This window comes from Crassostrea angulata, chromosome 1 (genome assembly GCF_025612915.1).
Source record: "Crassostrea angulata isolate pt1a10 chromosome 1, ASM2561291v2, whole genome shotgun sequence".
NCBI lineage: Eukaryota > Metazoa > Mollusca > Bivalvia > Ostreida > Ostreidae > Magallana > Magallana angulata.
Window position 1 is genome coordinate 17,589,646 of NC_069111.1, and position 17,522 is coordinate 17,607,167.

The 17,522-nt window shown below is 33.6% G+C and overlaps 3 protein-coding genes across 3 annotated transcripts; 2 read left to right on the top strand and 1 right to left on the bottom strand.

Annotated features, from left to right (window-relative positions):
* Positions 1 to 292: 292 nt before the first annotated feature.
* On the top strand, positions 293 to 3,652 carry LOC128171669 (uncharacterized). The gene is made up of 3 exons (XM_052837448.1): positions 293 to 511; positions 1,068 to 1,180; positions 1,851 to 3,652. Exon 3 carries the CDS (start codon positions 2,341 to 2,343, stop codon positions 3,379 to 3,381), a length of 1,041 nt encoding a protein of 346 aa, XP_052693408.1. The 5' UTR covers positions 293 to 511; positions 1,068 to 1,180; positions 1,851 to 2,340; the 3' UTR covers positions 3,382 to 3,652.
* Positions 3,653 to 7,269: 3,617 nt separating this feature from the next.
* On the top strand, positions 7,270 to 12,554 carry LOC128181419 (beta-1,3-galactosyltransferase brn-like). Its single transcript, XM_052849820.1, has 2 exons — positions 7,270 to 7,334; positions 10,890 to 12,554. The coding sequence occupies exon 2, from the start codon at positions 10,904 to 10,906 to the stop codon at positions 11,981 to 11,983; it is 1,080 nt and encodes a 359-aa protein (XP_052705780.1). The 5' UTR covers positions 7,270 to 7,334; positions 10,890 to 10,903; the 3' UTR covers positions 11,984 to 12,554.
* An 84-nt stretch (positions 12,555 to 12,638) lies between these two features.
* On the bottom strand, positions 12,639 to 16,509 carry LOC128181436 (uncharacterized). Its single transcript, XM_052849837.1, has 4 exons — positions 16,391 to 16,509; positions 15,035 to 15,286; positions 13,642 to 13,833; positions 12,639 to 12,956 (listed from the first exon to the last, which is right to left on the bottom strand). Exons 1-4 carry the CDS (start codon positions 16,449 to 16,451, stop codon positions 12,715 to 12,717), a joined length of 747 nt encoding a protein of 248 aa, XP_052705797.1. The 5' UTR covers positions 16,452 to 16,509; the 3' UTR covers positions 12,639 to 12,714.
* Positions 16,510 to 17,522: the final 1,013 nt, after the last annotated feature.

Consider the following 17,522-nt stretch of genomic DNA (forward strand, 5'->3'; position numbering starts at 1 on the left):
TTAGAAATAGATACTTTGTTAAATTAATACAGTTATTTATTAATTATTTTGAAATTCCCAGGCTTTATTTTGGCACTTGACTAGGGAGAAAGTGACAAAAATAAAACAAAAGCAATTATATCCCTGATTACAGAATATTAAATCTGTTAGTTTTTTACTAATTAATCAGTTAATCATAGTAGTTCAAAATTTAAATGCATTTTCATCTATAAAAAAAAACATATTTAATTTGACATCTATTATTTTTTTTAGATGGAACCTTGGTTCAGCAGATTCTGGCATACAAGATGCAAACAAAGCGTGATGAATCAATTACCGACATTTGTGATGGAAAACTGATCTACAAAGAAAGATTTCAGAAAAATGGCTTTTTCCATGGCAGCACAGCAGATCCAAATCAGCTACATATTTCAGTCCAAATGAACACAGATGGAGTGTCATTGTTTCATTCGTCTTCATTTAGCATATAGCCAGTGTACTTCATCATTAATGAACTGCCTCCAAATCTCAGGTATGTGATTATAAAAATGTATCTTATGTTCTAATAGTACTGTGATAATGTGTAGCTGTTGCAGTAATACTATCTGGAATTTTAGAGGAGGGGGTTATGGATTACCTCTATTGTGTTTGTGTCTAACAAATTTCTGCTGCTTTTTCTCAGCAACTGTCATATGCAGAAGCTTAGAATTATAATACACTCTTTGTTAAGGTATTTCATTTCTCAAATAAATCAGACATCAACCTCCTTTTTAATAACAATATCGTTTATTTTAAATTTTGTCCATGATTTCTTTTCATTACAGATAGTTGAATTTTTTAACATACTCATTCTATATGCATTCATTTAGTGGGACTCTTTTTTTTTTTTTTAACAAATTTAATGTCGTCTTCCTCCTAAATGGGGACTTCCTTATTTTATTTAGCACATCAGAGTATGGGGTATCACAAGTGAGCTCACTGATATTTAGTTCATCAGGTTTATAGAGCTTAACATGATTAAAACATCAATAAATCTTTAATAAATGTAGATATGATAGTTTTCTCTTTTTTTCATTGAACTTTTTCAGATTTTCAAGGAGCAACCAAATTTTTGCAGGATTATGGTTCGGATACAGCAAGCCAGACTTCAGTACATTTTTGAAACCATTTGCAGAAAGTCTTCATGATATGTATCTATCAGGTATGTAAATATATATTCACAAACACTTGTTCAATTACATGTTGTTTTCTTTAAAAAAAAACATATCTTGAAAATTAATGAATTCTTGTAGTAATAGAATCATAAAAGAACAGGAGAAAAGCAAACTTCAACAATAAACAGCAGATATAAGTTTTCATAAAAAATTAGGGATCATTGTGAAGTTGAAGAAACTGCATGAATGAGTGTGTTTCTGTCTTCTAAAAATCATTATCAAGTTTAACAATAAACCTATGAAATGTCACACATCTCCACACCTTTACAATATATGAGTATTTTTTTATTACCCATTGTTTTTAAAACTATTTCCCTTAATAGAAACAAATATTATTTAATTTTGGCAAATATTCATATTAGGTTACTACAAAGGTAACTTTTAAGGAATGTGTTGTGACTGTAACACTGTGCAGTCCAATCATACCTTCAATCATTGTTGAAATAAAATAGATGTAAATTTATATTTTCTATGTATTTCTTCATTTTTTGGGACAAGTAAAATTGAAAGTAAATTTTTTGAAAAACTTAAATGTTACTTGAACAGAATATGTAATTGAATCAACTTCATATTGTTGGTGATCAGCAACAATGATTTCCAACTTGGATGTCCTTAATTTAAATGCATTGTTCAATGGTGCAAAATTGTTTATTTCAGGCCTTGTTGTGGATAATTTACATATCCGTGGCATATTGCTGAATGCAGTACGTGTTTGATTCCCCTGCAAGATTTTTGTTCCAAAACATGGTTCAGTTTAATGGTTTTTGTGGCTGTCCATACTGTTATGCTCCAGGAAAGTCCGTCCAGACCAGTGAAAGAGGACATACACTAACTTATCCATTTAACTACGAAAATCCAAATGGACACCATGAACTTCGCACGCATCTATCTAATACACAGGACGGTGAAGAAGCAGAACAAAAGAAAGCAAATGGCGTTGGCAACATTCGCGGTGTAAACGGACTTGGATTTTCAACTATTTACCAAACTTTGACATTGTGAGAGGAGTGTCCGTGGATTATATGCATTGTGTTCTCCTAGGAGTGATGAAAATGCGAATGACTTTGTGGTTGACGACAAGACACATCGAAATGAACATTTCAGCATTTCAACAAAGGCAAAAGAAGTGGATGAACGTTTACTCAACATGAAACCTCCAAAATTCCTCACCAGTTTTCCTAGGTCTCTAACCGAAGTGTCCCATTTTAAGGCAGCTGAACTGAAGAACTTTCTTCTTTACTACAGCTTACCATGTCTATTCGGTATTTTGCCCATGGATCAGTTCAACCACTTCTCCCTGCTTGTCTACGCCATTTATATTTTCCTGCAGCAGAACATTACAGCCAAAGACATTCTACAGTGTAGAAAATTCCTCCTAGAATTTGTGATCAATGTGCCTGTAATGTATGGCGAGAGATACATGACATCAAATGTCCATTTACTCCTCCACCTTGCAGATAAAGTAGAAGACTTGGGACCTCTTTGGTGCTCCTCCTGCTTCTACTTTGAGGACTTCAACGGCCAACTAAGAAGACTCTTTCATGGCACACAGCATATAGAAACACAGATTGCCTTCGCAGCAGGAGTCCACCAGAGTTTACCAAAAATAGCACAATCTTTAAAAGTTGGAAGTTGCGAGCAAGATCTTTTTGAAAAGATGATGACAAAAAACATTCAAAGAACAAGTGAAAACATTACCGAAGCAGTGTCAGTTGTGGGAGCATTCAGCTGCAGACCATGCACAGAAGAGGAACTTGGAGCAATCCAAAATTCAGTTGGAAATGTGAAATCCGTAACATTCTTCAAACGACTTTATTTGAGGCAACAAATAATCCACAGTGTAAATTATCACGCTTCATCAAGAAGGAACAACTCTGTGATTAAACTTGAAAGTGGCTCTTTCGGACAAGTGCAGAACTTTGTTAAAGTCATCCCTGTTTGCGCATGTATCCGTTGCAACTGCAGACCAGTGTTTATGGCCTTTATGAGAGAGATGGACAGAGCTGATGATATTCTTATGGAGCAGCAGAGATGTTCTGACACAAATCACATGGTACCAGTAAGATCCCCAAATGGACCTTTGCAGGCAGTGTTGGTGCAAGACATTTCCGATGTGTGCATTTGTGTTAACATTGAGGACAACTTAAGTTTCCTGTCCGCTGTTCCAAACAGGATCGAAAAAGAATAAAGAAAACCACAGCAGAGACAATTTGTGACAAATGAAGAATGACTCTTATATTCCTACTTGATCAATAATCATGAGAATATAGATTTTAATGCCAATTCAAAGTTTCAAAGAATTTGATGTATCAAAATTTTACTTTGAAGATATTTTGAACTGACTACTTAATTTATAATTTGTAGAACATTGGAAAATATATTGATTGTGCTTACCAAAATATAATAAATATGATGAATGCTTAAACAAAAATGTCATTTGTATTTGGAAGTAGCTGGCATTGAAGTGTGTTGTGAAATGAGAACTGAAAATTCTGCATTTAGTTGGATTCATATTTTACTTTGTTATAGAAATTAATTTTGAACATGGAATATGAGAATATTTTTTTTACCTGCAGTGACACAGCAATAGATTAGTTATTTATAAGTATGATTTTACACTAAAAAAAATCCAAATGTTTTTTGAAGATGGCCAAAACAACAAGAAAAACATTTAAGTTGAAAATTGACACAAAAATGACTAAGTCCAGACTGCTTTTACCGCAAAATTTCTAAGTTCAATGAAGGTACATTATAGTTACACCAAAAAATGATTAAGTCCAAACTGCTTTTACTGCAAAATTTCTAAGTTCAATGTAGGTACATTTTAGTTATACTGAGAAATTTCTAAGTTCAATGTAGGTACATTTTAGTTATACCACTAAAAGTTTAAGTCCAATATAGGTACAAAAAAGTTATAACTTTTATGTACCTAAATTTCGAGTACAAAAAAGTTACACTTTAGTTACAGAAAAGTTATGTCTAAGTATAACTTTTTTTTTGAATGGGATACTTAGGAAAATTCACGTTAATACCCCATGTATATATACATGTATGCCGGTACACATGCGAGCGTGTTTCCCTCGAAAGCTTGTTATTCAAAGGATGGCTTAATAGATTGCTTAGTTTATGCTTATTATGGCTATCTTCTAATAAGGAAAGGAAGGACTGATAATTGATAACTAAAATTTTAATCTAATGTATCTGGCCATGGGGATCATGAAGCTGTTATAAACTTACCTCAAGAGTACACAGCCTTGAATTTCCATCAGAAAATACACATAAATCTTAAAACATAATATTGTTTACAAGATCGATAATGAAGTATCCATGCAATGACACATGTTAACGTAAGGTCGATAGATAACTTGAACTCCAACACATTTGTGACGGGAGTTGGAGTTCAAGACGGTACAAGGGAACAAGGGAATCATCTGGAACAGTCAACTGGATCCTTTGTTTGCAAATAGATGGAACAAAAGTTGATTTAAGAGGCAGGTACTTAGCATCGTTTTTGAAAGTGGAGGGGGGGTGCAGACTCATCAAAAAAAAAAAAAATTCTTCAGAAGCCAAAAAAAGGGGTTTGCAAATGCAAAGCCTAATCCGTGGTTGTTTTTTTGTTTTGTTTTTTTTTTGGGAGGGGGGGGGGGGGGGCTTATACCTACTATAACTTCTATTTACTAATTATTTCCTGTTTTTTAGCTCACCTGAACTGTCCGTAAACTTTTCACATTATCAACATCTTCTCAAGAACTACTTGGCCAATTTCAACCAAACTTGGCACAAATCATCCTTAGGCAAAGGGGATTCAAAGTTGTGAAAATTAAGGGCCACACCCTTTTTTAAGGGGAGATAATTTGAAATTAATGAAAAATTTTGAGAAATTTTCAAAAATCTTCTTCTCAAGAACTATTAAGCCAGGAAGGCTGAAACTTGGAAGCATCCTCAGGTAATGTACAATCAAAATTGTGAAAATCATGATCCCCGGGGGTTAGGTGGGGCCACAATGGGGAGGGGGGGTGTCGAAGTTTAACAAAGGAATACGTAGAGTAAAACTTTAAAAATCTTCTTCAATGAAACTAATCAGTCAGGAAAGCTGAAACTTGTGTGGAAGTATCCTCAGGTAGTTAAAATTTAAAAATCTTTAAAAATTTTAAAAAAAAATTAAAAATGGGGGAGCTTACAATTCTTCGTCATGTAAACAAGGCACGTGTCCTGTTTTTGTTTAAATAGGTTCAAAATACCAGTAAAAGATCTTTTTCCAGCTGATTTGTCTATCTTTTTATTTATTTTAAGCATAGATAAATAGTTCCTAACGTATAAAATATTGGTTTTAGGTTTAAAGCTGAAATTTTTACTTCAACATTCAAGGTGTAAACAAACGCTTTGTTTACATTACGAAGAATTGTAAGCTATGTAACTCGCTTATATCTCAACAAATGACACTCAAATTTTGGTTGCCTTTTTTAAAATGCCTTACTAAAGCATTGTAAACATTTAAATCGAAAAAATGATTTTTGACTAAAATCGTGACCATGCCCCTTTAAAGCTGAAATCACCACCGGTTTCTAACTTTAACTAATTAGTTCATTTGAAGGCGAATTTTAAACGACCCCGTGACATTAGAAGAAAAAAGAGACAGAAAGATACAAAAACTTAAATTTGACAGGGTTAAGACTGCTCAGAATATGGCGCGACATTCTGCTCCGCCTGAAACCCTGGCTACACAACAGTAAAATAACTTTACGCGTGTCCAATACCTTTATATTCTGCTTTCTGTAAGAATTCTCTTTTATCCAAATATAGTTATCAAATTTGTATTTGAGAATAAGAACCACGGAAAAGATTCAAAAGACAATTTTATATGAGTCCACTCAGATAAAATAAACTGGACTAGCCCCCACCCCCCCCCCCCAAAAAAAAAATCAAAAAAAAATCGGCATAGCTTGGACGATGGAACTAAATCACCTTGCGCGGATATATGTGCACCTAATAAAGAGTGACCGTTACCAAAAAAAGGAAAATTTTCTTAGAGTTTGCGCAGTACTTTAACTACTTTAGTTTTCATGAAAATATGAAGAAAAATAACGGCACACCGCACTTTGGCATGTAATTAGACCAGTTGAATTAATTACATTCGCACATCTGGCTTTGTTTGTTAGAATGATAAAGAAGACTGTTAATAAGGGTATATCACAATCACAACTTCTTGGGCCTTTCTGATAGAGCTCGGTTACATAGGCGTCGGAACCGGGGGGGGGGGGGGGGCTTAGCCCTCCACTTTTTTTGCAAAGTTAGACCTAACCATTAAGGAAATAGCATCATAAAGAGTTGAGCCCCCCCCCCTTTTTCTTGCAGCAAAGATATTTGTTCCTAAATTAATTACCTTGAAAGATTGAGAAGTTGGAGTCAAAGGCATAATAGTCCCCCCCCCCCCCCCCCCCCCCACCGGTTTAGAGATTTCATGATTTGGGGAAAAAATTTTTGTTAGGTAAGTTTTTATTTTGGAAGTATAGGTATACTCCCCCCCCCCCCCCCCCCCCCCCCACCCCACGGATTACGATTTCCATAATTTTGGGAATTATTTTTTTTCCTCAATATTTTTGAAGATTAGTCTAGCCCCCCCCCTTTCAATTTGCTTCCGACGCCAGTGGGTTAAGCGGTTGGGGTATTAATAACGAAAACAAATATAACCGCATGATAAAGCCTATTTATATAACTCGGACCCCCTTCGGAAAATTAAATTTCTCAAATTCACAAAGTAATATTTTGACAAAAGAAAGCCTTGCACCATAACAAACAATTAATTCATCTCTCAGCCCCCCCCCCCCCCCCCCACCTACCCCATTTGGAGAACTGGATCCGCGCATGCAATGACAAACACATGGGCTAGATCATTACCTTTCACTTATCATCACAGTTATTAAAAAAACCCATTTAAAATTATAAACTTAACAAACATGAGGGGTCTTATAATTTTCTTTGTAACGTAACAGTTAACTTAACATGTAATCATAAATGGATCGAGCCGAAACCTATCGGTTTCGAAATGTATAAGAACCTCTTTCAGTTTGCACACTTGTTTGGTTCCCATCCTTGTCTACCGGCTCTGTCTCAGACCATCCGATGCACTGCAGTAGCTTGGTAAGTTAAGACTGTACTTTTTTTTTTTAGGGGTAATGCAATTCTTTTATTGTAAGAAATAAGACAGAGGAACAAACGGGAAGGCTTCAATCTGGTATAAACGACGGGCTATAATAAGATTAATTGGGTGTTCAGAATAGGCTTCACAGTTTTTGTTTGTCAGTGTTTGTGTCTAAGTAAATTTTACACACACACACACTGTAAACTATATTGACGAGTATGGTTCAAACAAGAGGCCCACATGCCTTGACGGTCACCGAAGTACAAAAGCCCATAGATGACCTGTTAGGGAGTCGCACAGTCACATGATTAAAAACTATCCCTTCTCCTATTCATCTTGGTCCGTAGGACTTCTTCATACTACATGATAGAACATTTTACTCACTCTTTAAGGAGGGGATGGTGGTTTTAATCAGACTAGGAGCCTCGTTTTAAGCTTCATTTTGCTCCGTAAACCCCAATCAGATACTTCTTTGTTTACAATTAAATAAAAATAAAATTTTAATATATTATCGAGTCCTCAAAATGATTGCAATAGTTGGAGGCTATACTTCAGCTCCATGGGCATAAATGAGTGTGCCCATGCCCGTATGGCATTTTTTTCACAATTCAAGATTTTTGTATCTGTTAGAACATTAAAGTATGAAGTTTCATGATGATCCAATAACTATAAATAACTTTGAATGGCATTTAAAGGTATGGATTTTTTTTGCCTATGACCCTGTTCACCTTGCGACGTTACGTTATGTTATGGCCACATTGTTTCATTTGTTAATGATAATCGTAATAAAATCTTTGCTTTTAAGGATATCATTAATAAATTCTTTTTTAATTACTGAAGAAAACATAAAAAACATTTATATCGATACATATTTTAATATAATCCGTTCACATTGTAAATGTAACTGTCACGAAAATTATTAAGTCTTATTAAAACACATTCATTTTTTCTGAATAAATCATATCATAGTCTAGTTAAGATCTGCTTTTACAAACTACAGTTTAAAGAATGCTTCTAAAATTATTCATTATCAATAATTACGGTAAGTACAACAAACATGTTATTTATAGTGTATGTACATTGTATTCTGTGCATGTTATATGAAAAAAAAAAACTTCCGCTAAAAATCGATGTTTCCTTTTCTCATTTTGCTTTAATTTCTTTATTTGTACATTTACACATGAATGTCACTTTAATTGCCTATCATATTTTACTTATATTCGTTTTTATTATTTATGGCTTGCTTAATTCTATGTTGCTTTAATATTTTTTTTATCCGTTACTACTTTCTTTAATATTTACTCTTGTTCTTTACTACATTATTATACCTATCTCTAATACGAACGTGAATTCAATCAACTCATTTGAATGAAAACTCGCATTTTTACACAATGCAATAGTGTGTTTGCTGCAATTGCTCCCCAGTCCAAGTTTATAAAAATACGCAGAAAGCTTAGTAAAAATGCAGGAAGATTTGCTCTTAGAGAGACAATTCAGGTCATCATTTTGCTCCTATGTGTATCAATTAAACAATAAAATGCTTTCTTTGGTGATTCATTCGGGATATGAAGGTAGCGACATTGCAATAAAAATACATAACCCGCGTTAGCGGGTTATGTTAATTTTTCCTGCAATGATCGCTACCTTCATAACCCGCATGAATCATCAAAGAAAGCATTTTATTGTTTATATTAACATCTTTCTTTAACTAATTAATAAATTGATTATGAAAAGTTAGTAAAATTCACTAAATTAATGTTAACGTACATAAGTACGTTAGCTAAAAGAAACAGCTAAATCGTCTCTTGTGAGACTTTGAGTCTGGCATCATCATGATTATTTCGTGCAGTCCGTGAGTTTACTTAGGTCGCTGTAGATTCAGACCAATCGATAAACAGGGCGTGTCAATTTCGGTCCTGTCAATTTCAGCCGCTTTAGATTTCGACCAATCGATAAATGGGGCGTGTAAATTTCAGTTTGGGTGTTTCTATAGAGCTATGAATTGACTATATTTTTCCGTAAGAAAAAGAGGAAATTATACATGGTAGATGTAAATATTAACAGATACACTGGATTCACCAAGTTCTTATATGGTGTATATCCATATAATAATAATCATCATCTTTGCAAGCTTGAGATTGATCCCAAGAGTCTAAAAATTAGCGTTGACACCTTCAAAAGTATTCAGGGAAAATGTTATTTGTTACCGATTCCATCAGCTAACACCAAAAAAAAAGGGCACACGAATCAGCATTTTCTCAAAATATCTATCTTCAAACAGGTCTATACCCTTAAAACCACGTGTTTTCCGTTTGTATGTAAACAGACTGCATACTCCCAAGGAAGCTGCTGCATGTGCCCTGAAAGAAGTACTCCCTGTGAAAAAAGATAATCATCTGACAATCTAAATGAAATATCATTCTCACTGAAACAAAATTTTTTTTAAACTGAGTAAAGGGAAATGAAAAAATGCAGTTAAGGAAAAAAATAATTTCAACCACAATTGACTTAGTTCATTTTGATTGGTCGGTTACCTATGTGATACGTTAATAGTGTGGAAGTAGAGAAGATTTTCTAAAATTTAATCAATTTTCACTAAAATGTCCCACCTTAGGGCCTAAACCCCTAATCCACAGGCCATGATTTTCACAATTTAGGTTGAGGACTTTCTGAACATCATAGTCATGCATTTAGTTTTCCTTAAAATTATCTGGAAGTAAAGATTTTCTAAAATTCAATAAATTTCACTACTAGTATATGGCATATTGGCCCCGCACTAGGGTCTAAACCCTAAGGGGCCATGAATTTCAAGATTTTTGGTAGAGGGCTTCATGGACATCATAACCATGTATTTAGTTTTTTTCACCCACATGTATGGAAATAGAGAAAAAGACTTTTGAAAAATATGCCATTTTTGCACTGATTTGCGCAACCCACGAAGCCCCCGGGGAGGAAAGGCAAAAAACTGCACAATTTAAATTTCTCTTATCGTAGAGATGCTTCAAACCCCTCAAAAAGTAGCAAATGGCCTTGTAGTTAGCAAGTTGTTAAAATTTAAAGAAAGAGATATGCTAGTGGACCATCACAATGTTTCTTTACAAGAACTGCGACAGTGTTGAACTCACGTATATACGTATGCTGTATCACATAATGATCATCAGTGTTAAAACTAAGCGAAGTACCCCCTCCAAAAGTCATCTTCTTTTTCAACAGACAAAACACATATTAAGATAATGATTTATGAAAGAGTTCTTAGACTTTTTATATCTTGGCGCTCCTTCTGTGTAAACTAGTTGCCTTGGTGAATAAATGTAATAATAGTGTTTGTTACCCTTACTTGTAGATTATTTATTTTTTTTAACCACTAATTTTTCACTTAAATTAATTTCATCATATCAATTTCAACTTAATCCGGTAAACATCTATTTGGGGTTTTTTGCTTGTAGCCCATATTTATAAAAAAGAATAAAGATACTAATTATTTTATTACAATGCTGCAACAACACATTTATGATTTAAAAAAAACTTAACATTTTTTCTAATTACTTTTACAGTTCTGCATTAGAGGATGAAATTGGTTTTTTCGACCATGAAAATTCTCGTCAGTTTAAATTCATGCTGGGTTGCTAAAAGAAACATCAAACCGCTTTATATCAGCTTATGTATATTCAGCATCATAACCCTGTGCTATTATGGATACATGAAGCACGCAAGTAACAATTACACTTGTGGGAGTGATTTTGGATATCCACACCTGAAATTTGAAAACTTAGAAAGTATTTCTTTACAACCCGTAAACAAACATCCATATTCATATATACACCTTGCTGAATCAATCTGTAAAGGGATCCCGGAAATATATCTTCTGACTGTTGTCAAATCTGCAACTAAAAACTTCCAGAAACGTCATGGCATTCGGCATTCCTGGGGTCACGATAGTAACAGCGGGAACCGCAAGATGATCTTTATCATGGCATTCAGTGTAGGAACTCAAAAGCAGGTTGACGCCGAAGCCAACTTGTACAAAGACATTGTTCAAGAAAACTTCAAGGACGGTTACTGGAGCAACACGTTAAAAATGGAGATGGCATTTAATTGGATAACAAAATTTTGTAGAAATGCCAGATATATTGTTTTTGTAGACGATGACATGTATGTGAATTTCCCAAATACTTTGAATTATTTACGTTCGGTTGATGAGAAAAAAATTGATAACCTTTACAGTGGGCTTGTCGTAGATGAACCATTCCCAACGCGAGATTACTTCAACAAACACTACGTGTCAAGACAGGCCTATCCGCTTGACTGTTTTCCACCATACATTCCTTCAGGGACTGTTTTCTTTAGCAAAGCAGCCGTTCAAAAACTCCAAAAAGCCATGCCATACATTCCAAGGTTTCATGAGGATGATGTTTACCTCGCTATGGTTGCACAGAAGGTTGGAGTAACTCCGTCAAAGATCAATTTTCTCATTAGACTAAAGGACAGTAGAACGGATCTCAAGTTCATACCGTGTTTGATTTCTGACCATGGGTATTCCACAATAGAGAGTTTTCAGTCGGCCTATAGTGTGACTCATTCCAAAAATTTAACTGTAGACCTTATAATGGATGTATGTACGCAAGGTGATACAAGCAGAGATTTGTGAAACTGTGCCATGTTAATTTACGACTTCAAATATAAAAGTGCCATGTAGCATTGAATTGAATGACAAGTATTGGGGTATTCCACAATAGAGAGTTTTCAGTCGGCCTATAGTGTGACTCATTCCAAAAATTTAACTGTAGACCTAATAATGGATGTATGTACGCAAGGAGATACAAGCAAAGATTTGTGAAACTGCGTCATGATATTTTACGACTTCGAATACAAAAGATTGAATTGAATGACGCGTATTGAGGAACATCTAATCAGAAGACTTCCAAAAATCGTGATGGAAATGAAACTACTTGTGAAAAGTACATTCAAACAAAATGATCTCAAATCTGTTGAACATTTAAAATCAACCCACTGAGTTCTCAGAGAGTGTCATTTTTATTTTAATATTTTGCTGGTGTGCCATAACTTTAGGTGAATGACAGTTTTGGATGGCTAACAAAACTGAAGAATTTTGAAAATTAAGATGAAGTAGAAATACATTTATTTATATTTATATACATTTCCGAACTATGTGAATATATTGTACGTTTTTTATCTATCTAATGAAATCTTATACATTGTGCCATTTTTACAATTTTGAACACACATAATAAAAGTGCCATAAGTTGAATGACATTTCAGTCAGTTTTGAAAAAAACCCCAGCAAAACTTGAGAATTTTAATGTCACGATGGGAATATAAATATATGTAAATCATCGTTTTAAATGTCGAAAATTGCATTCAAACAACAATGGACTGACATATGAACTCTATGAAGTCTGTGGTACATTCTATATCACCCCACTGAAATCTTCCATCTTGGTGTCTCATGTACACGCAGTGCTGGTTCGTATTTGCGTTGTCTGGTTCTCCTGGCAACCAGTTCCCGGATCCATTTAATGCTTTGGAGGAATGGCTCCAAACATAGTTTCCTTCCGACTGAAGATCAGTCAATCCCAACCAGAACCAGTAGTAGATCAGAACTAAAATGGATGAACGTGTGCAATATCTTCAGTTAAAATAGCCGTACTGCCGAAAGTTCAAGCCCTTGTTAAAACGTCTCTATTTATGGTGCACTATATAAGGATCAAGAAATCATTCTTTGAGTGTTTTGAGGTGATATTTTCGGTCGGGGCGTGATCAAATCCAATAAAGCCCGAAGGGCTATATGATAGATTTGATCACACCCCGACCGAAATCATCACCTCGTTATATTCTAAGAATGATTCCTTTTAACTTAAATTTATATAATTTTAAGCCATCGTACGATTAAATATTTAAATATAAATAAGCAAACCACGCTGGTGCCTTAATTTCGCGTCATTTGAAGGTATGGGTTTTATAGTACAAAATCTATACCTAGTGGTATCACAGGCAAAGACACTGGAAATGTAAAAATATGTCAATGATATGCAAAATATATCAATGAAATAATAATTTCAAAAGAATGCTTGATTGATTGTAACATTTTAAGTTTCGCATCTTGTATTGACAGTTCTCCTAAGCTGAAAATAATAAGTAGTTTTGACAGTGTAGAAGTAAATTTTAGCTGCAACATAAAACATTTATCCGAATAAACAATTAGGTAAAGACGGAAAATACCAAAACTTATATATATTGGCATATATTTAAAAATTGATTTGAAAATTCAACAAATATTTCACCTACAAGGGTCATGGTAGTTATTGAAGTTGTTCATTAGATGTGACGCTACTTGATGGTCACTCAAATCCAGGAGCCAGGCCTTCTCTGATTGGCAGTGCAACTGTGCAGCGTACCATGACCTTCTGATCTCCTTCACGCTGTAACAGGTATTGATGGCTCGGTCGTATCTGTAAGACGGTCCACCCTCACAGGCAACTACCAAAAGGAGATGTCAATAAATGTTTACTTTTATTTGCTAAAGGAATTGAACAGAATGAAGTTTTAAAAATAATAATGTTAATGTCATAAGTACCTGCAAACTTAATGACTAATTATATCAAATACGTGTACGTAGTTACAGATAGGCTTACATATTATTAATTTTAACTATGTATTGATAAATTCTCTTTTTAATAACAATTTCTTTAAAAATATATTTAAACAATAAAACGACAAAATATATTAACATTATTGAAACAAAAAAATAACTTGATTTAGATAAGTATAAACATTAGCGAAATCAACAAGAATCAGAACAGCAGCTAAACACCATGATGTTGCTCCGTATTAAGGGACGAGTACATGGAACGCCATAGCTGCCTAATGTAGTCATTTTATAAGATTGTGCTTAATTATATTATGCTGTGGTTATACAAAATATATATGGTCATAAAACACCATCTTCAAATAATATAGCATCATCTTCATGTAATTAAGCATCCTCATCATTTTATAAAGTATGATATAATAAAGCACCATCCTCATATAATAAAGCAACATCTTTATAAAGCCAAATCTTTATATAATAAAGCACAATCTTCATATATTATAGCATCATCTTCATGTAATAAAGCATCATCATCATCACATAATAAAGTATCATCATATAATTAAGCACAATCTTCACACAATAAAGCACGATCTTCATAAAATATAGCATAATCTTCGTGTAAAAAAGCATCATCATCATATAATAAAGTATCATCACATAATTAAGCACAATCTTCACATAATAAAGATCCATCTTTATAAAGCACCATTTCTATATGATAAAGCATCATCTTCATATAATAAAGCACCATCTCTATATGATAAAGCATCAAGCACCATCTCTATATAATAAAGCATAATCTTCATATAGTAAAGCAGAGTCTTCATATAATAAAGCACCATCTTCATATAATTAATCACTATATCTTTATATGAAGCATCAACTTTGTATAATAAAGCATTATCATCATATATTAAGCACAATCTTCATACTAAAAAGCACCATCTTCATAAGGCACCATCTTCATATAATAAAGCACCATCTTCAAAAAGCACCATCTTCATAAGCATGAAATTACCACAGCATAATATTATTAAAGAGACAGCACTGCGCATCTTATCAAAAAACCAGGTGGCGAGTACTTACTTTTATAATACTGTGTATTGGGTGATACTTGATTACTGGCGTCTGACAGATAGAGGTACACAGAGGGATGTCCTTCACAGAGTTTCGTTGAGCTATGATAGAAGAAAGACTCGCAGGTCTTGTCTAGTAGGCAATGAAACGAGCAGACAACCCTACTTGCTGCATCCATTTTCCAGAGATAGTCATTCAGAGCAACTTTGTCCCTCCATTCCTGTACTTCATGCCACAAAAAGGAATTCCTACTAAAAGTGCCTTCAAGAAAAGTAGAACTATTGAGCCAAGATGACGGAGTGGTTAGTCCGGTGGTCGCCTACTGGTTGGAGAGTGGGTTTCATAGGTCGTGAGTTCAAAATTTTATTTTATGGATCGACAGAGAATTTATTTTGAAGTATGATTTTTAAAAATAGTCCGATATTGGCTTCAAATTATTTTATATGATTTTTTTTGTAATTTTTTTCAGAGAAAATAGAGATATTTTTTTTTCTGCGAACAGGACATTTAGGGCTTAAAATTTGGTCTAAGTTGATGCAAAATCTGATTATCTATTATTACATATCAAAATGGTCTGGTCAATTATTTCATTGTTTCATTAAAAATTATTTTAAATGAAAATTAATCTTGTTATTCTTTTATATATTTTGAATCTATTGATACAATTTAATGAATACTAAAGAGTCCTGTGATTTTGTTCGGGATCAGTTTAATTACAATCGGGATCGGTTCAAACTTAAGATTTTCCTTCACAATTTCCTCTCAATTTGTTATAAAGTATAATTGTATGGTTATTGCTTCATGCAAGGACAATAAGTAGATTTTATCCATAGATTTAAAAAAAAAATATGTACAATTTATGATTTTCATTAATATAGTTTTAAAAAAAAGATAACGCTTTTTTGGTTGTATACAAAATAAAAAATCATAAAAAAGAAAGCTGATATTGGTCTTTGTTTTGTAATCATGTTTTAGAAAAAAGACTTTGTATCGATCCATCAAATAATATACTTGCTGTGTCGAGCCACCTTAAGATACAAAATGAATGACCACAAATTGTCTTAGAATGAAAAGCTAGTATATATTTATCAGTTTTATCCCTAAACAAAAGAGATATCATCATCATTTGATAAACAAACCATTTATCGCCTACAAGTTCAACTGAGCATTGCAAAAGGGTAATAAGTGACAACAGTGACTGATAGAACTTTGAGAAAAGTTCGTCGTATTTGCATCGCCATTATGTTAAATGTTAGATGGGGATCCATTTCTCCTCAAAGAATTGCAGATCTGCAAAAAACTTCTGTAATGAAATCGCCTCACAAAATCTCGACACGTTGAATTTCAAAAGATTCAAATTCTTACCTTTAGCATGTAGCCATAGGCAGAGAAACACAAAGACAAATTTCTTTCGGTGCGCTTTCATCCTACCGTTGCACAAAACTATCAACGTTGGCCAAGTTTATCGGTATTTTGTAAAAAAAAAAAAAAAATCTATCCTCAACACAGAAACTGGCAAAAGCCGCAACACATTCTTTCTGCTTAATTGCAATTTATTTTCTCAATAGAAAAATTAATGGACAGTTTCATTCTCTTATCCAGCTGTTCACCATTATTTCGACAATTCATCATATAATTAAATGGCGTCAAGGTATACAGTAATCCGATTAAGAATTATTCAAAATGGATTTTGTGATGGACCATCAATTGATTAAAAGTAACAACTAAATCCCCCTAACTGCAACGGACTATAAACATGTTTTTTGTTAGAATGGATTTCATTGTAACTCTAAAAACTTTTCAATGTAAAAATACGAATGGCTGGATAAGTTTTATTGTTATTGCAAACTGTAAATCTCCAGATCTAAGGAACTCTTTAATTGAAGCACATACTTTAAAACAGTTCTAACAAGTAATTGATTTAGGATTCACATAAAACAATTATTTAATTCGGTCTTAACACCCCGATACAAAAATTGTCTCAGTATAAAAACCTATTTATCGATTGTATGAACCTTAATTTTGCCTGATATTCCAAAATCAGTATTTTTACCATTAGAAAGCATGATGGATTTATGATTATTAAGAGGGCGGCTGAATGTTGGTGGCCATTTTTAGACTGTATCATTCTCCTCTAGAAGAAGAGCTCTTCATAAAAATAAAGGAAAATGACCAAATAATAAGTTAAAATGTATGAACATTTTCTTCCCGTAATTATAGTTCATGGCTAAACAAATCATATCTTAAAATTATACTTAGATCTGATGGTTGATTTGTTGACCATACATCCTCCTTAAAGAGGCATGCTCACGTTTTTGGTCGAATTTTATTTTTCTGTTTTTATTATTTGCAATGCTTTCGGAGTGCATTTCTAATGATCAAATGAAATTCGGGTGCCAGTCGTTGGATGATGAATTAAGCAGTGTTAAGGAGCGAATATATCTTTTATCTTATGAAAACACACATATGATATCTTGAACACGGGTGTATTTAGGAC